Here is a 24,704-nt window from a genome sequence, read left to right as displayed (position 1 = left end):
TACTGGATTGTTGTTTCTCTGCACACTTGCTTATGGTAACTTCCGCACATACAAATTGGAGGTGAGAGGCAATCATTTGGCATTAAGAAATCAACTGCATTTTGCGTCGAGCATCGGTGCTTGATTCGGTATGTTGTTTTTTGTTGCATAGGCCTTCTGCAAAACATCATGGTTTGTGACTTGGAACTATGGCTGGGGAGACTTGTAGAGAGGTGGGGAAACATCCATTATGTGTACCCACAAAGGTAAGCATCCCTTCAAATGCATATTTTGAACAGAGATGCTTGCGAAGGTTCAAACAGTTTCGCGTTGAGTTGGGGGTAGGCGTCCCCCCCCCCTTTGTTCTGCAGCAATGCGAAGCTGTTATTTGAACAAACCTCATCGCTTAATTTCAGTGTGGGGGGAAAAACCTTCTTCAAATAAGAAGGGCATCTGCTTGATTAGAGTACATTTTGCTCCGCCATCGTGCACTTGGCTTTCGGTCGGCGCCGAGGTGTGTGAATCTCGATCCAGTTTTCCATATTTCAGCCGATCCTGGCAAGCACCACAATGCAGAATTTTGACATGATAGATAGTGTCAAATGATCGCCTTTGATGCTTTACTACCTCCAACATGGCACGTTGACAAGATGTGTCAGGATCACTTTCGAGGGGTCCCGAGGATGTCTCATGTCAATGAAGAAGATTGATTGCAGTGGGTTCGTTAGCTGAGAGTTCATTAATGATAAAACATCTGCCCTGTGCGTGTGAAACTGTCTAGGGAAAGTTGTCCAAAATTTCTGTTTAAACTAATCCCATACAGAACGGTTTTCTTCGGATGTAACTTTTTGTGCATGTACCTTTGTCCCTTAGAATTATGCACATTCAATCCACTTTCACAATTGTTTGCAAGTGGATTTTGCTATTCCGCACAGCAAAATCCAGCTGCAAAGTGCACCGAAAGTGGATTGAAAATGCATTATTCTGCATGTGTGGAAGGCGCCTCTGTTCTTTCGAACTAGACCAAAGCGGCTTATATCATAGCTTAATTTTTATTTTTAAAAAAGCAATCCATGAAAATCATGAAAAATTAAAGAACCTGAAAGGTTCAACTAAATAATGTCAACACAGTGTTGTTGTTTTTTTAAGTACCCTGAAAATCAAGACCTGGAAATAAACATTCAGTCCCGCACCATAAAACAATGTGGAGTAGTGTTAGAGTCTAGGATCTTGTATAACTGTATTCAAATCCCCACTCTATCATTAACAGGTCGTGCAAACCGAGGGGCGTGGCTTTCTTGACGCAGTCAGTCCTTCACCCATTGGGTCTTCGTCTTTTCCTGCCGCTTTCCACTTTTCATGGCATTATGGTCTTCTCCGGTGACTGTTTTCTTCTCATAATGAGACCAAAGCACGACAGCTTCACTTTCAATCATTTTAGCTTCTAGGGCAGGGGTAGGGAACCTGCGGCTCTCCAGATGTTCAGGAACTACAATTCCCATCAGCCCCTACCAGCATGGCCAATTGGCCATGCTGACAGAGGCTGATGGGAATTGTAGTTCCTGAACATCTGGAGAGCCGCAGGTTCCCTACCCCTGTTCTAGGGCATTTCAGTCTTGATTTAATCTAGAACACACTGATTTTTTTCTTTGTGGCAGTCCACCGTATCCACAAAACTCTCCTTTGAGTGAAATAGTCTTGTCTTTTTCTGTGTGTGCTCTCACCAGAATACACAGTGTCTGGGTGCATACATGCTAATGTACTATATCGCTCAATTTCCCCTTCCCTTGGGGATTACAACCAGTAGTACAGTTATATGATTTAAGACTTGGGTTTGTTGGGGGCCTCTTTTAGCTGGTGATGGAAAAGGTGGAAAACTGCGGTCCACTTCCCTTACTCCTGTGAACTGGGTCCCCGGAATCAAATCCCCAAGTCTTGCCCTGCCAGTACCCCCGTTAACAGTTTCCAGGTTTGAACAGGACATATGCTGTATGCCAGGTTGGTTGGTCTGTCTATCTTAGGTTTTTAAAGAAACTGAAACTTTTATATACCATGGATATTAAAACCTTAAACTCCCTCAAAAACAAGATCACGGGCCCCTTATGCACATGCAGAATAATGCACTTTCAATCCACTTTCGCAATGGTTTGCAAGTGGATTTTATCTATTCCACACAGTCAAATCCATCTGCAAAGTGCATTGGAAAGTGGATTGAAAGTGCATTATTCTTCATGTGTGGAAGGGGCCACAGGGGTTCCTAGCTTCCCAATGATTATCTGTTGTTGACAAATTTATTTGTGCAAAATAAACGTGTGTGTGTGTGTGTATTTAGCCTGCATATCAGCCTTTCCGTCCCAAAACATTTTGTCAGATGCAGCCTTTAAAAAAAAAGATATAATAAAATAATTAAAGCTGTCTAAAATCACCCCTGAGTGATAGCATTAAAAAAATGCTTGTGGGCTCTTATCAGTTTGATGTATCTCAATACTACCCATTTTGTTCTCTAACCTGTATGGACTTAGAGGTTGATTCTGTGTGTAAGTCTGATAGAGCTTAGATTTGTAGCTCTCCTCTTATCTTGCTCATGGAGTAGCTGTATGAGCTTGTCAGCAAAAATTTATTTTGCTTAGACTTCCAAAAATAAGGCCCATTGTTTTGGTGGTCAAATGGGAAAGCTTGCACAAAATATTATCAGTCTTTTTGGGTTTGTTCTCATCTTGCTGCCCAAGAGAGGAAAGGAAAGAAGCTTGTTAGCCACCTTGAGTCTTGAGAAAGGTGGGATAAAAATCCAAACTCCTCCTCCTCCTCCTCCTTTTTCTCCTCCTCCTCTCCTCCTCCTGTATAGAGTTGACCAGTAAGAAAAACAATATATAACACTTGTGGTGCCCACTGTGCATACAATCACAGCAGTTTTCTGGCCGGTGGGGGGGTGGACATGTCACCCTGGTGCCAGGTGGTCCTCCTTAAATATGTGCCATTTATAGGGTTGGGGAAGCAATCCTGGCTTAGGCAATTCAGTTTACCTCCACCACCACCCCAATCCCCCCTCCCCCACAAGCTGAACTTTAAAATGTTGTGTTTGGCTAATGTAGTAACTCCTTCCCCTTCCCTGATGAGCTGACTGCCAGTCTCTAGACAGAGTTAAATGGGCCGAATAAATTTAACTCATCAAGCCTGCGGGCCCCACCAGGACGTGGATCTGCTAAGATTAATGTCCTCTAATTAATCCTGCTGTGCCCGGCTGAATCTTCTGGCTGTGGGGGAGTTAGACACCATTCTGTAATTGAGGTTGTCAGTCTTGTGGATCTGGGACACTCCGAACACAAACTCCAAAAGTCTTCTGAGTTTGCATCTCCATTTGTCCAGAGGCTTCAGATGGCCCTGAAAAAAAAAACCATCAGCAGAAAGCAGACCTCAAGGTTTTGTAAGTTTTGTTTTATTTTTGTCTCGACAGAGTAATATATATATTACTAATTTAATCCCCATTCAGATTTTCAGCTGGACAGACTCAAATAGACAGTCTTATTACTGCTAGTAACTATTCCAATGATGATGCAGAGGGTGATTTTATTTATTTATTGCAAAAATTGGCATTTGACTCCAAAGATTGGACCCTGATTTCTGGCCTCAAATTCAGTGCTCCAAATCCAACTGGATCCTCTATTCCTACTGCCCTTGGTGCTTCGCAGTGTATGAGCAAAATGTTCGCCCAAATGTTGTGGGTGCAGACAGGCACTGTAGGGGGAGCCTTATCTTTCTGGTCTGAAATCTCACTATTGAAGATGGTTTTAGAGTGTTGTCTTGTTGGTTTGCAGCAAAATGGCTGAATTCAAGACTTGAAGCACTCTCAGAGACTAATAAGATTTTGAGGTCATGAGTTTTTGAGAGTGAAAACTTCCTTTGTTGGATTCTCATGTTGAAGGTTATACATGTTGCGTTGTTTTAGTTTGTTTTTCAGTTTAGAGTTTCTCCACACTAGATCTACCACTGGCCTGATGAACTGTCACCTAGGGATTTGCAGGAAGAGGGGAAGAATCCTATTGTATTTTTAATTAGTCCTTGCATTATAGCGCAGCTGATAGTAAAGGCCCCTGTTCCTCCCCAGTTTGTAAAGTACACACTCAATGTTTTCAAAGCGGTAGAAAGAAAGTACGTTGTCTTTCATTGGTTTGTTGCGGTTCAAGCTAGATAGCCGCTGGAGTCTCTAACACGGAATAGAGTTGCTGACCTCTACACGTGGGTTGGACCTGATGGTCCTTGTGGTCTCTTCCAACTCTATGATTCTGTGTGGCCTTGTATGTGTCCTCCAGACCATAGAGATTAGCTCCCCTGTATATCTCCCCTGGGGAAAATGGCAGCCCTTCCTAGGTTCCCTCCAGAGGTCTTCAGGAATGTCCCAACCTGGATTTGGAAACCCTAGGAGGTAAAGTAATAAAAAGTATATATTTGTGGGGAAGGCAGAGTCATAGCTCCAAGGGGGCGGGGGGGCGTGTGACACACCGGGCGCGCCCCCCTACGGGGGTGTGGCAAGGGCATTCCAGGGGCGGGAGGACGTTCCGGGGCAGGACAGGGGTGTGGCAGGGGCGGAAGACGCACCAGTTCACTGGCACTTTTCCCCCTCGCTCCATCCCTGGGTGAGGGTCTCTCCAACCATTACCTGAATGACAAAAAGGTCCACTTTCTTGAGTTTTGGAAAGAGATAGTGGATACTGGAGTTTGGAACCTTGCTTGCAGATCTATTTTATAGGATCACAAATTTTAATAAACGGCAATTGGAAATCTGAACTTGCAGAGCTGCCTGGATACAAAATAGCCTTGATACCTTTCAAATTAGAACGTTGCAAAATGTCGTCTTCGTGGGACCTACCCCAGAAGACTATGCAGATACTTTGCCTAGTTTAAAATACTGCTGCTTGTCTTTTGATGGAAGCAAGCAGAACGAAACACATTATAATTAGGTGCACTGTTATGTTTATTTAATTACTTATTACTTCATCCATAGCCCACCATTCTTACAAGGCCTCTGATGTTCCCTATGTCTGTTCAAAGACCAATAGGAATCTGTTTTGAATTTTAAGTGCTAGATTTGCCCTTAAAATTAGTCCAGAATACTTTGGGAACTCCTTTTATTCCCATTAGACCCACCTAGTGATGGGATTCAAATAATTTAACAACCGGTTCCAGTGGTGGGATTCAAATAATTTAACAACTGGTTGTTCACATGCACCATTTTAGCAACCAATTCTGCCGAAGTGGTGCAAACCTGCTGAATCCTGCCACTGGGCCCACCCATACGTTAAGATCAGCCATTAAAAACCTACTTAAGCTACCAGTATTTGCGCGTACAACAGTATTTGTGCGTACAAGATTAAACTTCAGCAGGAGCAGGGACTTCTCGGTAGGTGCCCCTGAAGTTCTCAAATTCTCCCCTCCTGGAAGCTGAAAAACATAGTTCTGGTTATGCCACTAAGCTGATAACAGCAAGCATATTCTTGGTTCTGTTTTGTTCTCCTGGAACTTAGGTGTTCCCCTGGAACATATACTTGGTTCCCCTGGATCATAGGTGTCAGAAGCAGCCTCCAGATGTGCATGGACTGGTTCCATAATCCCCTGCCAGCATCGTGCTGGCAGGGATGATGAGGCAATCCTGTACTAGATGCTTGATTGACATTCTGTACCTTAGCAGCAAAAAGAAGCCAAGAGAGCAAGGACTGGAGACCCATCTGCCACTGGTCCTCCATCACTGTGTAGAGGAGAGAGAGTGACAATACCTGAGATCTTCATTTGCAAAAAAATATATGTAGGTAATAATTGATTTAATTACGTAAACATTAGTCCGTGCTTGCAGCCCTTGGCAACGTCCCAGTCATTTTGGTGGCAGTGCATTGCTGTATTTTATTTGGACGCTGTCCTCCTCTGTGTTATTTTCCTGCTGCTTCTTAGCCATCACTTCCTTGATTTTGCCCTTCTGTGGATGGTTCACCGTAAGGGATATCCCTAAACTTTGGCTCAAATGGGAACAAGAGGAAAGAATCCCAAGGGAAACTGAAGGAACTCTGATTATTTTGGTGACTATTCTCAGGGGGATTTCACACATCTCCCAACACAGCGTGGAAAGGCTGTTGCTGGACCTAATCCCAGTCTGTGGGGGAGGCTGTGGATCTACTCAGCAATAGAGAAGAACCAAATGTTCCCTATTTTCTTTATATAGGTTTGTTGTTATTTTGCAAGAGTATCTGCTCCTCACTTTTCTTTTGTTGGTTTGCTTAGACTGCATACGCATGTTGCATATTTTATACAACCCTGATGGTTTGTAAGTATACAACATATACCATATATAATGCCTAGTACTGATTTGTTGACAATGCTTAGGGCTCCCCAACATGGTGCCTGTGGGCATAAAACACCTTTCTTGGCAACCACCAAGTGTTTTTATAAGGTGGGTGGGGCCAGATGGGGCATAACCCAACTCCCGGACATTTTGTGGTTGTCTTTGGTTCCTCCGGCAACCATTTTGTGGCTGGATGTGACTCCCACAGTAGCTGTTTTTGGATTCTGCTTTTTGATGAGTGTCAGAATCCCAAAGGGGAACCATAGGCTCAAAAAGGTTGTGGACCCGGAAGCAGAACTTTGAAAAAAACATCATACGGGTAGGGGAGGGAGGTGTGCGGAAACAGAAGGCAATGTGAAAATGAAGAAACATTTTGAGTTCCTGTGAGGCAGTGGTACAATTTATAGAAGGACTTTTAACATTCAACAGGAGGGTTAAAACATTCACAAATCACCCCTAACAGTGAGGTGTGCTTTCTACACAAATATTACGACCCAAGACATTGTGACTTGCGAGTCGCAAGCACCTTCACAAATGAGAAGAAGGAGGAGGAGGAGGAGGAGGAGGAGGACGACGACGACAACGACTTTGGATTTATATTCCCCCTTTCTCTCCTGTAGGAGACTCAAAGGGGCTGACAATCTCCTTGCCCTTCCCCCCTCATAACAAACACCCTGTGAGCTGTGACTAGCCCAAGGTCACCCAGCTGGCATGTGTGGGAGTGTACAGGCTAATCTGAATTTCCCAGATAAGCCTCCACAGCTCAGGTGGCAGAGCTGGGAATCAAACCCGGTTCCTCAGATTAGATACACAAACTCTTAACCTCCTACACCACTGTTGCTCCTACGCCACTGCTGCTCAAATGAGGGTTTGTTTTGTTTCCCCGACTGGAATCCTTCACTATGATTTAGTCCCAGTTACTGGGAAATAAACCCGTTGGACTGTGGCATCAAAGCTGGATCAAAGACTTTCTAAACTAGAAAGTTTTCAACCGTGGCTCTCTGCAGGAGAGTAGCCCGAGAATAAACCCAGCTTCTGCTTTTTGTGGGCAACCTCTGGCTTGTTTTATCAAGTCAATTTGCAGACCCCAACTCTCAAAAGCTCTCTAGGATCTCATGTCTGTTCCAACCCTGTTGCGTGAGATCATAGCCTTAACTGTAGCGGTGATGGATTGAACCCAAGAATGTCGACTTATCTCTGGGCCATGACCCCTTCCAAAGTATCTCTACCCAAGCACATGTTGGTCAGAAAGCATTCAGCTTTTGTGCTGCATAACCCTGGGAGAAAACACACACTACATGCCGTGGAATAAGATGAGTAATAAAGGTATCTTCGCATTACCACTCAGCAGGCGGAATCACTGGCCCGATGAAAGAATTTACGGGAAGAGCTACAGGTGGTAAAGAACAGGTTGATCATATATTTTGCTAAGTCGGGACGTCCGTTGCCTTGTCGTCCTTTTCCTTATTGTTGGCCTGGATTTCTGTTCCCTCGCGTTGAAATTTTGCAGTGTGATGGTACACATATTCCAACTGTATTTATGCCCCAATCAATTGGCATTGCGCATGTTGTACGGATAAACGGCACGCCCTTTCTGCATCAATAGCAGGGAAATGTGGTCTTGCGACAGGCAAAGCTAATGCGAAACCCGTCTTCAAAAGATGGGTAGGAAAAAGCAGGAGCCTGAAACTGTTGATAGAAATATGAAATGAGCATTTTACAAGAAACAGAAAAAGGAGAACATTTGCTGTATAAGACTGCAAAAGTTGAAAACATTTTTGGGCACTGCCTTACCTTTTTTTCAACCATCTTTTAGAGAGCCACCGTGGTGCAGTCGTTGAGAGCAGGTGCACTCTACTCTGGGGAACCGGGTTTGATTCCCTGCTCTGCCGGCGAAGGCTGTGGAGACATCACAGTGAACTGAGCCAGTTGTGCACTCCAACTGGGTGAGCTTGGGCTAGTCACAGTTCTCTCCAAACTCTCTCAGCCCCACCTACCTCACAAGGTGTCTGTTGGGGGGAGAAGAAGGGAAAGGAGCTTATGTGAAGCCACCTTGGAGTGCTTGCCACAGGAGAGAAAGGGGGGATATAAATCCAACTCTTCTGTCCTTCTTCCTTCTCCCGTCTCCCACCACCTACAAAACTCATGTCCCTAAACTCACTGCCTGCACAACTCACATTCTGTCTCCAAAAAAAAAAAAAAGGCGTTTTTTGACTTCCAGGACTGAACAGCCTGTCCCACAATACCACCGCTCCTCCCTGCCCCGAATTATCGGGCAAATCCAGCACATCATTAAAGGCATCGCCCTCCTAGTATTATTAACTTGACATTCCAAATCGGAACAAGGAAAGTGGGGACATTGATTGTTCCTTTGGAAAGCAAAGGCCCCAATAATCTCTCCAGCTCGGTCATTTGTCATTAAAATGAGAGACTTTTCCACCTCCAAGGTTTCCAATTCAAATCCAGTGCAGGTCATTTTCTTTCCTGCTGCCTAGTGTGTGTGTGTGTGTGTATGTGTGTGATAGAAATTGGTAGCTGGAGTCCAGTCGCTAACAAATGAACCCTGCTGCAATTGACACTAATTGGCTCCCAGGTTGTCCGTCTCGGCAGAGCAGCCAAGGATCAAGTGCAGCGAAGTAAGTAGATCTGTCAGGGTCCCACCAGAACAGGGCTGGTACATATTAATGGTGATGTATGGGAAAGGGAGGCTGTTGGCATTGCCGGATCTGTCTGGTTTCATGTTGATTGGAGAGGGGGAATCAGTATGATGTATCAAGACTTCACTTGCGATTTTCTCTTCCGTTGCTTAATTTTTCACCACATCTTTAAAAGTACATTCCTCAAAGAGTATTACCTTCTCATTGATGGCCATCTTAAAAGGGCCTTGAGAAACAGCATGGTGTAGTGATTAAGAGCAGGTGCACTCTAATCTGGAGAGCTGGGTTTGTTTCCCTGCTCTGCCAGTTGAGCTGTGGAGGCTTATCTCGGGAACCAGATTAGCTTGTGCATCCCAACACATGCCAGCTGGGTGACCTTGGGCTAGTGACAGTTCTTCAGATCTCTCTAAGCCCCACCCACCTCACAGGGTGTCAGTTGGGGGGAAAGGGAAGGGACAGGAGATTGTAAACACCTTTGAGTCTCTCTACAGGAGAGAAAGGGGGGGATATAAATTGCCCCCTCCAAGAAATCCGTTTTAGTGTTGCTAAAGTTTAGTATCACCAAAGTATATAGATTGGGGCCACCAGAATCCTCATGCTGTGTCATGTAAATTGTGAGCACTTCTAACTTCCTGCATGCACAATTCCTGAAGTAGATTACAACTGTGATGCCCATGGACCGTGGTTTCATCGTGCCTGTCCACAACAGTTTCCTAACTGGAAATGGTCCTCAGAACCACTATTTGACTGGTTGAGAAAAAGAAGAACTGTAAATGGAAGGCCCTTCCTGCACTACCAAAATAAAACATTTAGAGGCAGGAAATAAAACGCTTCCTTGAAGGAGTTCCGCATTTTTCGGCCAAAACGTTGTATTTCTGGCCCCAAAATGTTTTATATGCATCCTGGATTTTAGCAATTCTTTTTGTGGAAATGTTTTCAAACCATTTTCACTTGCTGTGCGTATCTCTTGAAAAAATTTTTACCAGCCTCTCTGTAGTTCCCACGTTTCTCCCTCAGCATTGTTTTCTGAGCTGAAATGAAATACTCTGGCCCCTTGGATTAGACTGAACTGGACCAGATGGAGCATCATTTCCAGTCAGCAGAGAGCAGCCTTTTTCTGTATATTCGTGTTTCAGGTGTCAGAGTGTAATCCACAAACTTTGCCCTTGCAGTTTTGTGGTTCCAGGTGTGCTGCAAATCATATGATGTGAGATCCCAATATGGTGAAATGGGAAGAAAGAAGGACCTCGACATAGTCTAAATAGGGTTTGGATGTAAAGCTTGCTGCTGGACTAGAGCCACCTGTCCCTTCTCTGCATAACTTCTGCTTCTCTGGGAGCATAAAAATTGGATGACCCTCAGTCCTTTTACAGGGATGTGAACAAGATTACAAAACTGATTAATAATTGCTAAGGTTCTGTGTCTTCCCAGCCTTCTCCTACTTGGCCAGAATGTGAGCTCACCCATTGCTCGTTCGGTAATTGTGAAAATACCAGCCTTCGGTCATCTCCTGATGAATCATCATCTGCTGCTTCTTATGTCTCCAAGAATACCAACCTCCAATAGGAGCAGCAAGGGAGGTGGCAAGCCAATGCTTTCTTGGCCGTCACACAGTGAGACTGGCTCTGTTAAAAACGTTTTTTTAAAGTCCTATTTTGCAATTGCATCTGGCTCCAAGGGTATCATCCAAGAGGTTCTCTGTCATTGAAGTCTGAAGATCTGGCTTCTTCTTGAATTACGTCAGGCCTTCATTGCTGGCCTTCTCCTCCCCCAATGTGGAATGAATTATATTTACTGGGCTGGTTAAGTGTGAGTGGCCATTGTTAGGAATTTAGTGGTATTGTTTCAACACGTCTTTGGGATTTTGGAGAAGATTTTTCTATAAGACTAACAACATGAGAGGGCAGAATAAGATGTTTATAGCATGAATGTTGCCATCTAAATGTGGAACCAAAATACCTGAGGAATTTTGAGATAAAGAGTTTTGCAAGTCATTTATTTGGTGAGTTCTACTTATCTACTTACAGAACGGAACACTGGACATAGACTGGAGAGTTCCAGTAGAGCTCATTGGTGACTGAAGGTCAGGCACATTTACTTTTTGTTTCTTTTTTATTTCATTTGTACCTTGCCTTCTCCACAATGGGGACCCAGTGGGGACCCAAAGCAGCTCACATTGTTCTCCTCACCTCCATTTTATCCTTGTATTCTCAGAAGGCAAACTGCCTCTGAACAAGGAGTATTTAGTGTGGCTAATACCATTGTTGGACCTCTAATCCCCCTTTTAAAACCAACTAAACTACATCTGATGGCAGTGAATTCCATGCATTTGATAGTTAACTGACCTCTAAGCTCGGTCCTCCTCTTCACATCTCAATGCCTAATCTAGCTGTAGACCCAAGTGTCAAACTCACGGCCCTCCAGATGTTATGGACTACAGTTCCCATCATCACCTGCCAGCATGGGAACTGTTGTCCATAACATCTGGAGGGCTGCGAGTTTGACACCTATGCTGTAGACAATGATTGGGATGTTTCTTCTTGCTATGACAGATTAGAAAAGATGACCCATTCTTGTTGGCATCTTGGAATAGGGAGTTCTTTCCCTGTCAAATCACTGACAAGATACACAACAAGGGCCGCTCCTTTTCCCATGTCGAACCACATAGACATGTGCCTGATTCCTCTTCAGAGACTGAATCCTGCAAGATGGTTGCCGTTTCCCTTTGCCATCTCCGGCTCGTCCCCACCTCTGTTGCCACTCAAGAGCAAACGTGAGGCTGGTGTCGACACACAATGTCTGTGGGATGATTGTAGTGCAGAAGGTTTCTTTGTGTGCTTTCCTCTGGCTGCATCATTTTGGTGACAAAAACAGACTCTGTCTTGTGAGCTCGCTTTGGTTAATTAATGACAATGTCAGAATGTGGGAAGGAAGGACCAGGGAGGAAATAGCAGCCTCTGAGCTCCAGGTAGGTTGCCCCTGACCTACGCATACACCCCCCTGAGCAGATAATGGTGGATGACTTGTGTTTGGCTCCAACTGTCAAGTGTTAGCAATACTTGCCAGGCTATGAGGAAGCCACCACAAATCTGGAGTTTAGGTAGTTCAGCCTTTTTTTAATCTTTGAACCAGACCTGTGCTTCGTGACAAGGCCAGATCCCTCCTTGCCCACTTAGAGTCTACATTTGGCTGATTGTTTACCAAGTGCAAAGAGCCAGCGTGGTGTCGTGGTTAAGAGCAGGTGGATTCTAATCTGGAGAACCGGGTTTGATCCCCCACTCCTCCACCTGAGTGGCAGAGACTTATCTGGTGAACCAGATGTGTTTCACCACTCCTACGTTCCTGCTGGGTGACGTTGGGCTAGTCCCAGTTCTCTCAGGACCCTCTCAGCCCCACCTGCCTCACAAGGTGTCTGTTGTGGGGAGGGAAAGAGAAAGGAGCTTGTAAGCCATCTTGAGTCTCCTTACAGAAGAGAAAGGTGGGGTATAAATCCAAACTCTTCTCCTCCTTCTTCAAAAACATGCATGTAATCATATCTCTTGGGTAGACTCGTTCCATACCAAGGCTCAACATGTTGTAAGCAGCTGGACCTCTCCTTCCACTAAGGCATAGGTGTCAAATTCGCGGCCCTCCAGATGTTATGGACTACAGTTCCCATCCTCCCTTGCTAGCATCATGCTGGCAGGGGATGATGGGAACTGTAGTCCATAACATCTGGAGGGCCGCGAATTTGACACCTGTGCACTAAGGTGTTCTAGGAGTTTTTCACAGCTTTCCCTGGACAGCTCTTGGAAACCAGTAACACCTCTCTTCTCCCTGAAAACCCTATCCAACTTTCTCTCTTTTCCCTTTTAGTTAGATTGTATATGCTTTGTGTGTGTGTGTGTGTTCATTCCTTAAAATATATGTATTGTTTTACCATTCTTTTCTTTAATATAACCATATTTTAATTGTACAACTGCCTTCTTGTGTAAGAGTTCTCACCTGGACAACTCTGGCATACGTTGGTTATCAATCCCAGCTACCCCCTCCTTTTCCCCTCCTTTCCCCTCCCCTCTCTTGACTTAATCCCCCCAAATAAAGTGGATACAGTCTGCTTGGGGTAAACATGCTTTTGACATCTTTGAGGGAAACGTTTTTGCTAGCTCCTCTTCCAGTTTTTGCTTAAATGCAGATATGTATAAAATGCAGATATGTATAGAAGTTACCTTTGGAATTTGTGGCCCCCCCACCCCACATGCCACTTACTGATTGGACACGTTCCTCTTGTTATCCTTACACAGATGCCTATATTTGCATGGGCCCACTTCCGTATCAAGTAGCCATGCTTCAAATTCCTGACGTCTGCCAGTGTGTGCCTCATCAGGTTCTGTGTGTATGTGTGTGTGTGTGTGTGTGTGTGTGTGTGTGTGCATGCCTCATCAGGTTCTGTGTGTGTGTGTGTGTGTGTGTGTGTGTGTGTGTGTGTGTGTGTGTGTGTGTGTGTGTGTGTGTGTGTGTGTGTGTGTGTGTGTGATGCTTGAGGTTATTATATTTTTAAGCCTGGTCAATGTGTGGATGAGAGGTTGCCCCATAGACATGGCAGCAATGCCACAGCAAAACTGGGGCTTGGTTCTTTGACATATGCATGGCTCCTACCCAAAACAACAGCCTTGGGACTCCTCCTGAAATCCCAAATAATGAGCCTATTCTTTGAGCTTCCTGAGGCCTATTTTGCCCCATTAGTTTCCGCTTTTGTGAATGCTGCTAAATTCACATCATGTCCTCAGATTACTACATAGTTTGGGAGTAGGGAGGGTGGGACTATTGTACTTTACTGCCAGTCACAAGGTTCTCGTTGTAGCCACTCCCAGGTGGAGTCTTCTGAAGGAAGAGTGAGTTGGAAGTGAGGCCGATCAACGCCTGCAAAGATTATTCTGGAAATACATGTAGAAGGCATGCCCCCCCACCCCCCAACTCTAAATAAAATTAACTGGTTGAAAGAGAACGGGAGAGTTTATTTAACAAGGGTGTTTTGTCGTCCTCGTAACGGCTTTTCCTTTCTGAACATGGATCACCATGGACAGTTCCAAACAGTTCAGCTACCAAGCAGTCAGAGTTTGATCCCCCCACCCTTTAGCAAGATGCCGAGAGCAAATGAGTTTATTATTCTGCTGCACAATGTATTTGTTTTTCATTAAACATTCTGATAGGGTCTTATTAAAGCCCTATGTTTTATTTATCAGGTTGTTTCTGAAAATGATTTTTTTTAAAGCGTATAAAAAGAAACAAAAAAAGACAGTCTATCGGCTTGGGGCATGTGCTCAATAGCATGTTTACTGTGCTGGAAATGGAGGGGGGGGGAGCGTGAGGTACTCCTGTCTGAACAAGAGATTGCTTTAGGCGTAAAGATAGAATGGAAGTGGAAGAAACAGAAAGGGGTAATAAGGGACTTGATTTTACATTCGCTGTTCTGCTTCTGTTCCTCCCTTTGTGTGACCGTGTATGTAGGCTTTTAATTTCTTTCTCATCTTAAAAAAAATCAAATTAATTTGTACTGTTCAGTACAGCGCCTCTGTTTGAGTAACTGAACCTTCCAGGGCATTATCAAGACATGGAGTTTTGCAGTGCCTGAAAGAAATCCATGTTTTGTAAGTCTGAGCGTTCCTTCTTCCTAGTCTTTGGCAGGTGCATGTTCAGTAACGTCAGTTTGTTAAAGAGACTTCTTTCTTCGGGTAGGGGCAACATTCAGCTTGTAATGCACCTCGCGGAGGCCATGTGGGTGGGGTTATTGCAGACAGTTGGCTATAGGTTTTTGAGAAGCCTGTTTTGTCTGCAACAGCTAATTACTTTTCAAGTCGAGAGCCTTTCGCCTGAATCTCAAGAATCCTCCGGTGATCCGTTTGCATTTTAGCTCAGTAGTTGCTTACCTCAAAAAAAAACTTGTGACTTCTAGAAGTGGCACAGAATGTATGTTAGGGGGGGATTTATAGTGTTTGCCCTTGGCTCTCATTTTCCCATCCTCTTGCTGTAAATTGTTGCCTTCTCGAGGGCAGAGGTGTTGTTGTATACTCTGTGGGTGCTGGCGAATTTGTTTCTCAAAAGGGAACCTTGAGAAAAGAGGGACGTAGAAGGAATTTTGTTGAGATCCAGCCTTCTTGTAGAAGAATGAATAATTCAATAAATTTGTCAAAATCCATTTTGAATAACACTGGCTCTCTTTTGTTACATCTTAGTCATGTACAGAGTGGAGGGGGAATCAGAAATTTGACCTCAAGGACAAGTTTGGAGGCATAAAGAGGCTTAATTTTCTGATCACATCCTATTTTATTGCACAGACTAACTAGATCTATTAATGAATAATTATTACTCCATAAAATAAAAAGGGGAGGGGGGACCTGTCCACAACACTTGAATACTAATTTGAATGAGGGGCATTAGTCTCTCTTTGGTAAAAAAGTAAACATTAGATTCTACCCCCCCTTCCAAATTGACTAATGGTGTTTGTTTTGGTAATCCAACAGATTAGCCTCTTGTAATAGATTACGTTTCTGACATGTTTGATAATCTTAAATGAGACGTCTTTTTAAAAAAACGGTGTAGATATTTTGTTCTAAGGGAACATGTAAGAAAAAGACAGGACTTTGACATAACGTGACTTTTATTCCTCGAGGTAGCTCTGCACTGCCCACTAATCTAATTTTTCACAGAAGTTAATGTTTTTTACCACTTTTGTGAAAATGCAGGTGGGGGCGGGGAGGGAAACGCAAGGCATATTATGAGAAACGGAGTCTTTCTCCCCGTATAAATGTGAATAACTGTTCCGCGACTTTCAAACGTTTGTCTGTTCATCAGCTTGTGCCCAGATAATCTCTGGTTTCTGCTGATACTCAGTTTGAGCCCTAACGATTTGGGATATGTATCTAGAAATACATTACACCCCCTCCCCCACCTCCAAAGGGGATTTTTGAGAAAATGATAATTTCCCTCTTTTCTCCCCTGCTCTTGCCTGAAGACATCAGACTGTACTTCTAATGTAAAAAAAAAAAGCTCCATATAAACTGGATGAAACCTTTCCCTTTCAAGTCAGGCGTGCAAAGTCCATCTGTGTATGGCTGTGTGTGCGCGCGTGTGTTTCCTCTCTGCATGCTTTTAAGCCGAGAAAGACGGAAATAATAGATGCCACAGGAGCACCTAACTTTGTTTGAGGGGTCCCAGACTTTGGGCAGATGGGTCTATTCTCTTGATGCTGCCTTCTGACTACCGGGGGCTGCCTTAGAAAGGGGGAATCCCTTTCTGTCTGCTAGGTGTGGGGCCGGAAGAGGGAGTGGGGAAAGCATCGCAAGGGGAGGGGGTTCTTTGGTGAATCATAACAGCCTTTTGCAGTCCCAGCTGGGCAGTGACATTAATTTGCCCAAACCTCATGGCTGCCTGTGATGCGTCTCTCTCTCTCTCTTTCTCTCTCTCTCTCTCCTGCCTCTCCTTCCCCACCCTCTCGGGGGATTTTAAAAATGCAGTTATTTGAATTTTGGTGAGTGGTAAAGAGCCCCTGCCCTGGCTAGGACCCATTTGACAAATGAGAGCAGCCAAATAGCTTGAATCTCTCTCTCTCTCTCTCTCTCTCCCTCTCTCTCTCTCTCTCTCTCTCTCCCTCTCTCTCTCTCCTTCTGTACAAGACAGAAGCTTGTATTGCAGAGAGAGCAGGAGTGGGGGGGGGGGGGAAACCAGGTTTCACTCTCGGGCTGACATTGAGGGGGAGCCCAAGTCGCTTGGCTTACAAGCTGTAGGCTGCATTTGCTTTTTGATTATAATTAAATCCCCCCCCCCTCCTTCTCCATTCCACCTCTCTCAGGTCTTTTTCCTTGATTTTTTTTTTAGAGGTGAGGTGAAGAAATTGCACCCAATGGCCTTCTCTTGACAAATGAATGTAGGGCTTTAGCAGTGGGGTGTTTGGGGCGGGCAGCGGCCACCCAAAGGTGCCCCAAGATCAGCATAAGGCGTTGGGGGGGGAGGTCAGGGGGTGTTTTTGGAGTGAGAAAGAGAGAGGGTGGTTGTTGGGTGGGGGGGCAGCAAAGACAGAGAGAGAGAGAGAAAGAGAGAGAGAGAGAGAAATAAATAACCAAGCCTTGTACTGAGGAAGCGGGAGCCGCTAGCTCGCATGCAAGCCCCGTCACTTGCCCTGCGTCGCGTTCACAGCAGCAACATGCAACATCCTCTGACGGGAGCAACTTGTGTGGCGCTTCCGAATGTCGGTATGTGTCCCCAGCTGTCCTGTGCCTTGACATTTATGTACTTACAGCAGGTAAGTCGGACCAACTTTTCCTCCTCTCTGTCTGTCTCCCTCTTCCTCCTTCAGTTCGGTCATTCCTAGCCGCTTTGCATTGTCTGTACCTTGTGGAGTGGAAAAAGAAATCTTTCTGCCTGAATAGAATGTGTAATTGTCCTGTGCATGGAAGTCACTGTGTGTGTGTGTGTGTGGATTTGAATGACACCCCCTCCCCGGAAAAAAGAAAAGCACAATAAATTAACCTGTACCGAATGTACTTCTCAGCCTCTGCTCTGGATGGCAGACCTTTCTCTTTAGGAGCTGTCCAAACAGTGGACAGAGTTTCCCAAGCACCTTCTGCTCGCCGCTTTCCGGCATCTCTTTAATGTTTCGGTTGTGAGCCGTCTGTATGTAGGCTGAATACGGGACTTTGTTGGCTACTGTATGCACGCTTCTGACCACCCAGAAGGAGGGAGAGTTGGGAGGGGGGGTCTTAGATTCCCCCACTCTCAGCTCTTCCTCTCCAGGATGTCAAAATTGCCTTTCCGAAGCCTGAGTGCAGACTGGGGTTCAGCCTCCCCCCTCCCCCCGCACCAAGTGAGGCAGGTAAAGTTGGGGAATGTGACACAGGTACAGCTTCAGAAGTCAAGGAAGTGTCCAACTGAATTGTAGAAGTTGACAGGTTCTCTGGAGCACATTTGTAAATCCGCCGATCGCATCTGGACATTTGCAAATGAGCATTGTATTTGGGGGGGGGGTGTTAGGAGGGAGGGTAGACCAGTTGTCTTAGGAATTAGTGGCTCCCCCACCCCTTCCCATTCAGTGATTCCTTTGGGGCTGCCTTTTCTTTGTTTCTTTCTTCTAGCGTACAAAAAGAGTTTTTCCATTTCGTTCTCTCTTTTCCGTGAGATCAAAGGAGAAGGCAGAAAGTGACACAGGGCAAGAAAATTCCCAATCTGCCGCAAAGCAAACCGAATGAAAATCAGGGAAGCCTTATAGTGTTTTTTATTTGCATGTCCTGGTAATAAGCTTGAGTGCACTAATGCAGGACCGAATTACCTTGGACATCTAGCAGCGAGATTGAAATGTCTTCTCATGCAAATGGGATTAATTGCATTTATTCAGTCTGTTCTGATTAACTGTGTGGTGTGGGTGTGTTTGCCCCCTTGTCTGTGTTTACTGTAGCTCAGCTGAACCCTATTGTATGTACTGTGTCTCTTGCCCGTTAATACCCTGAGAGCTATCGCAGCAGTTCAGATGTGACTCAGAGACTTGTGCAAAACCCTGCTGAAGTTTTCGTTCTTTCCCCCGTGCCGTTGTTCATTTAAAAAAACCACATCTTTAAATTCTATTTACGGAGAATTTTGTGCAAAGAGTCTAGCATGCAAATATCGCTGTGTTAAAGGCACAAATCTTGCTGGGCATGAAAGGCTTGATTTTTTTTAAAAAAATGGGGAAAATACATTATAAAACAAATGAGACTTGTAAATGGGTATTTCTCCTGATAGTTGGTGGTATTTATCTCAAGAAAAAGAAAACCTACATGTAAAAGGTTTGTGTTTTGTACCGGCTCGGATGCTTATGTGTGTGGGAGGGCATTGTGTAGTTGCAATTATAATTAGTGTCGAAAGCAAACTGAATCGTGTGTTAAGCGTGGCTCTGGATTCTGTACTTGGGGTTTTGCCTTCTGAATCTCTTTAAAAAACCTCAAACCCACACTGTTTGGGGGGGGGATCCCATTCCCCTTTCTCTGAGGCTGCATTAGATGATCAGAAAAATAAAACATTCCTGAATCCTGCCGTTCTGTCTTGAACTTATCTGGGATGACAATTTAACAGAGGAAGGGAGCAGCTTTTGAAAAGGCCAATGTGGCGCAAGGTCAGAGGTCAGACTGGCCACACAAGGAGCTACTAAAAGATTACATAAATATGAGGTGGCAGGGAGGAAGAGGGAAGGGGGGGGGGTTTGGAAGCGATCTCTCCTCTGTGCTGAATTGCAATTGCTTTTTCTGCCCTAATCGTGGTCCAGCCATTCTTCCCAGTTTAAGAGAATATTAGTAGTCCTAATGATCATTGGAAGGGGGAAATTCCACTGCTTTCATTCTGCCCTAGACAAGAAGGAAGGAAGGAAGGAAGGAAGGAAGGAAGGAAGGAAGGAAGGAAGGAAGGAAGGAAGGAAGGAAGGAAGGAAGGAAGGAAGGAAGGAAGGAAGGAAGGAAGGAAGGAAGGAAGGAAGGAAGGAAGGAAGGAAGGAAGGAAGGAAGGAAGGAAGGAAGGAAGGAAGGAAGGAAGGAAGGAAGGAAGGAAGCTTTTTGGGTAATGTCTCATCAGGAAGGGGTTTTTGTTGGCTTGTTGCAAAAAAAAAAAACCCTCCCCAGAACAGTGTGGATTTAGTTTCTGCTCCACTTCTTCTTGACAAATAGCTTTCTTTTCCTCAGATGTTGCTGCTGTGTTTTAAATGTTGCATGCAGATTTAAATAAGAGAGGTGTTTTCTGGTTGTGCCTGTATAATGTGATAATGATAGCATTGGTTGGCTAAGTTCACTGCAGACCCCGCCATGTCCAGATTTTATTTTGCCTCATTAGCAATTCTAAGAATGGCTAGTCCAGGCGCAGCTATTGTGTGTGGCCAACCACAAATGATTTTGCTTTTTCACATTTTTTGTGTTTCGTCTGTGTCTCGTTGGCCAACCACACATGATTTTGCTTTTTAACAATTTGCATTTCATCTCAGTTTTGACTCTATCACACCTGGCCTTTCTTTCATTTTGGGGAGAAGGACACGAAACCAGCCCTTTGGTATACATATTTTATATATATTTTTAGAAAACCAGAATATTTTAATTGTGTAGCTTTTTCAGTATATGCGAATACTGAGCAGTAACCATAAAATCCCTAACTAGATGTCGCTCACATTCTTGCTGAAGCACATGGGGGGGGGGGGGTCCTTAAAGTTTTCCACTGACTTCATGTTGGTGATCTGTTTCATCTTGTGACATGTTCACTATTATTCCTCCCAAGCTCTGTTCTTCAGTATTTTGAGATATTGTCACACTGTGTCGCTCACACTTATCCCCTCCCTATATATGTCCATATTGATATTAGTCATGTGGTTTTTTAGAAGGAGAGTTGTTTTCTTTCATAAGTGGAAAAAGCTCCTTCCCCATATACACACAGTATGATCTCCCTTTGTTTCCTGGTTAGTAACACCACACACAAGAATTAATAGGATATTTTATGCCACTTCATAAAATATGTCGGTTCTTATTTTTGTTTTTATTTGCTATTTGATTACTTGGTAAAAACCAACCTGTAGGGTTAATTAGTCCTTTATGAATTCATGAAAATACTTTTAAAAGACGTTGACTAACAAGACACTGACAAAATTGTTTTCTTTCTGCTAATGGGAAGGCATGTTTCACTCGTGTGATAGAATAATTCTTTAAAGAAGGTTAAAATGCAGCTTTGTTTTATAAGAAATGTTTCAGTTCTGTTCCGCCGTTTGTGGAGATGCTGGTTAAATTCAGAAGCCTGTCTGGTAGGCCCAGCTTTTACTGTTAATTAATAGGGGGCAAAATCTTTATCAAAAGGATCAATATAAAAAAGTGTGTATTGAATTATCAGCTTGATCCTGTTAAACTTTACTCTGGAGCAAGTCCCTTTAACTCCAAAATAACTTCCAAAGATGCTCCTCAGCTTTAGAACCATATCCTGGAAGGCAGTGGTGGGATTCAAACAATTTAACAACTGGTTGTTTACAAGCACCATTTTAACAACCGGTTCTGCCGAAGTGGTGCTAACCGGCTGAATCCCACCACTGGTAAAAGGTCAGTAGAGAATGACTTGGGAGATGAAAGTTGATCTATCATGAAGTGAGAATGCATTTCCAAAATGTTGTGTGGGTGTTTGAGGGTGAAATATCCATCCCTTCATCAGCCCACATCTCTCTGAAAAGAGTTATGACACCCCTCATTCTCAGATGTTTCAGATCTCCTCAAAATGAACCCCAATCCCTCAGAATTCTTAAAAACAAATGGACCTGTAATCTGTGGCGCTTTTTGTATCTGGCGTCTTTTGGTGTGTACATGTGTCTCTGAGCACTATCCTTTGAGATAATTTTGACATCCTAGATTGATCTGACTTTGGAAAGGCAGCAAGCAAAAACCAAATCACACAAACTGAGCCTGAAAAGATCAATGACACTTAACTAAGATGCTGCAAGTAGTGATTTCATCTTTCTTGTTCTAAGAGCCAAATCCCTTGCAGTAGGGATTGATAGAAACGCAACCAGGCATTTTGAGGAATTTGCCGATCCTACAAGGGTTGTCGGCATCCACGGGATTCAGCCTGCACAGGAAGCTGCAGAGACAACTGTTGCAAATCTGCGCACTATCCCGTTTCGTCATGCAGACGCATCATTGTCGATATCATGAGATTGGTAAATTTTCTCCCCACTTAATGATGATGCATGTGGTTTGTTTTAAATAGTGAAGTGATTTGTTCAAAGGGCAATTCCTCTTAAATGGAGCCATTCCTCATGCTGGACACCGGCAGATCGAAAGCAATTGAACCGAGACTTCAATACCAACCTGCATTGTCTTTAACTAGAAAGTAGTTCACAGTGCAGGCAGCGATTCCCATTTTCACACTGGGAAGGTTTTATTTCCCTTTTCAGGGCTTTGCCTCTCTATCCCATCACATCTAGCTAGAGACAGAAGCTTAAAGATGCAGCCTGCTAATGTTCTAGCTGTTTTCTCACAAGGGCTGTGTTTCCCACCAAGTTTATCTGAGTCATTCCTCCCTAATGCATGATGCGTTCATCCGGATCTGGTGCCATTATGTCACATGGTTTCCTTGCCGGTGTCACTGAAATGTCTCCTGTATAAATTGGAAACTCGACGGGATGTTCCTCGGGGGAAGACAACATTTGAAAGATTGCAGCCTGTTCTCCTGAGCGCAAAGCCCCTTCTGCTGTGAAGCCCAGGCCATCTTCATCCCTGCAGAAGCATCTGTATCTCCTCTTCATTTCTATTCAATAACTTAATTTCATTATTTATAGTCCGCCTTTTCTGCTGTGAATCAAGGCAGCTCGTGTAAGTCGAGCACATCCAAGAGGGTGGAACATCCAGTGAACGGTGCAACAAGGTTTGGATGACAGAAGTCTGAAAACAAGCAGGAATTTAAAACCGAGCCAAAAGAAATCTGAAACAAAGCATACACATTTAAACACGACATGTTAAATAGCATGGAAACTGCCTAGTTGGAGCACACTTCCAGAGATTGGCAGCAATACAATAGTGAAATCCTCTCTCATTTCCTCTTCCGCCCCACCCCTTAATTGCTTCCTCTTCCGCCCCACCCCTTAATCGCTGTTCTTATCCTGTAAGCTCCTTGTGGCAGAGAACTCCCTTTTTCTACCTCGTGTTACCCAATGGCTTCCTTATTTTATGTGGAAATAATCATCTTAAAGGCAGACAGTTGGGTTTTGATAAGAAGGGAGGGGAACATATCTCTGTTGAAAACAAGCTTCTTTCATTCGTTGCATCTGAAACTGAAAAAATATATGATGCTGTCTTGAGGTGGCCGTTGTGCTGCGTCTTTGACACAGATCTTCAGGTGATAGGACGCCCCCAACACTTCCTACTTGAATTCTCTTGAGAGCCAGCATGGTGTAGTGATTAAGAGTGGTGGACTCTAATATGGAGAATTGAATTTGATTCTCCACTTCTCCACGTGAGCGATGGACTCTAATCTGGGGAACCAAATTGTTTCCCCACTCCTACACAAAAAACCTGCTGGGTGACCTTGGGCCAGTCACAGTTCTCTCAGGACTCTCTAAGCCTCACTTGCCTTACAAGGTACCGGTGGTGGGGAGAGGAAGGGAAGGAGTTTTGTCAGCCGCCTTGAGTCTGCTTATGGTTGAAAAAGGTGGGGTGTGAATCCAAACTCTTCTTCTTAACTGTAGGGGCTCAGTGTTGAACCTGGGATGTTTTGCATGGAAAGCCAGCACTTAGCTATTGAACTATTGACTCCTTCCCCAATTGCTTTTTAGCAAGATGAAATGCTCTCTTACTTTGGAAGCTAATGAGGTGGAGGCCCTCCTATAACACACGAAGCAGCATCATACGGAGTCATCCCACAAGTCCATCTGTCTCAACACTGTTTCCTCTGACTGAGGTTTGAGACTGGGGGATCTGCATCTTGCTATATAAAATGGCAAATGTTCTACTACCAAGCTATAATCTTGCTTTTTTCCCCTTTGCTGTTGTTATGGTCAGTAGCAGAATGAGAAATAGAGATTAAAGGACTAATGCACACACAAAAAAACCCTGGTGAAACAGATCAGCTGCTTATGGGACCACATAGAGCCCTCTGGGGATGAGGCGGCCTATAAAACCAAATGAATGAATGAATGAATGAATGAATGAATGAATGAATGAATGAATGAATGAATGAATGAATGAATGAATGAATGAATGAATGATCGATCAAGATCCCCTTCACCAGACAATAAGACACTTGTGAATCACAAAGGTTTCTTTATTGCAGGCATAAATCAGATCAGGTGCAGTATCAAAGACTGCTCTGTCTGACAGGCAAAGCAGAGAAACATATAAGCATATCTACCCCCTCCCCCTCCCATTCAAACAACAAGTACGGCAGAAAAGTAGTTTTGGGGAAATGGCCTTCAGAAGCCAGCACTGGGGCACTTGGCGGGCACTTGGCGGGCAGTGAGCTAGCAAGCAAAAGAATTCACGCAGAACAACCCCATAAAATCCAGGCCTGACAATATAAGTTTCCCAGTTCCTATTCAAAAGAATAGTCTGCCCTTCTCAGCTGTTGAAGAGGCGGAGCCCAATCCACGTACCGAAGAAGCCTCAGCCACTGAAAGATTTCTTAGTCTTGGTGGAAGTGACTGTGTTGTGTAAGAGCTCATTGGAAACGATTTGGCTTGCTTCAGAATGAAGCTTGAACTTAAGAATTTTCTCAATGAAAAAAAAATGAGTTGCCCTCAGCAGGTATATACCCATTCAACTGTCCATTCATATTCTAAATACTTTGATGTTGTGGGCCACCGTGACGACGACTGATGTAGTTATCAGCATGTTGCAGAGCCCTGTTTTGAACAACCATAGAAAAATCCGACTATTTATCTGTTCAGAAAAAAAACAACCCTATGCTTTCAGGAAACTGAATTATCATTCAAGACCTTCATGAGGGTAAAACGAATGTGAAGAATAGAAAGTTGGGTTCTAAAAAGTGTTCAGTTGAGGCACACACAACAGACCCTTGTAGGCTATTTAGATCTCTAGAGTCCTCAGTTGTACCAACCTTGGTTTTCAGTTCACGGTTGGAACATGTTGATAGTCTGGTCAAGGCTCCTTGGATGTGTGAATTGTCTGTAGGCCATCATGTAATTTGATAAGGACATCTCCCACACTTCCTTCTCAAGGAGGACTTTATTGGCAACTGTCAGCATCTTTTCTTAAAGT

At 44.2% G+C, this 24,704-nt stretch overlaps 1 protein-coding gene across 25 annotated transcripts in view; it reads left to right on the top strand.

Annotated features, from left to right (window-relative positions):
- RBFOX1 (RNA binding fox-1 homolog 1) overlaps positions 1–24,704 on the top strand; it is a 1,291,038-nt gene that overhangs the window by 988,947 nt on the left and 277,387 nt on the right. The window contains exon 1 of one of the 25 annotated variants that reach the window (XM_048494263.1): positions 14,211–14,597. The exons of 22 other annotated variants lie outside the window; for them this stretch is intronic. Coding sequence is in view for 2 of the 3 variants with exons in the window: in XM_048494251.1 (XP_048350208.1) it covers positions 17,105–17,248 (144 nt within the window). In the remaining variant the exon portion in view is untranslated. Of the gene's footprint in view, positions 1–14,210; positions 14,598–16,360; positions 17,249–24,704 lie in introns of those variants that run through there. 2 more of the 25 variants (XM_048494251.1, XM_048494265.1) reach the window with 2 other exon arrangements.

Source organism: Sphaerodactylus townsendi, linkage group LG04 (assembly GCF_021028975.2).
Source record: "Sphaerodactylus townsendi isolate TG3544 linkage group LG04, MPM_Stown_v2.3, whole genome shotgun sequence".
In the NCBI taxonomy this organism is placed as follows: domain Eukaryota; kingdom Metazoa; phylum Chordata; class Lepidosauria; order Squamata; family Sphaerodactylidae; genus Sphaerodactylus; species Sphaerodactylus townsendi.
Note: the sequence above shows the minus strand (reverse complement) of the source record. Positions and strands in the feature narration are given on the sequence as shown.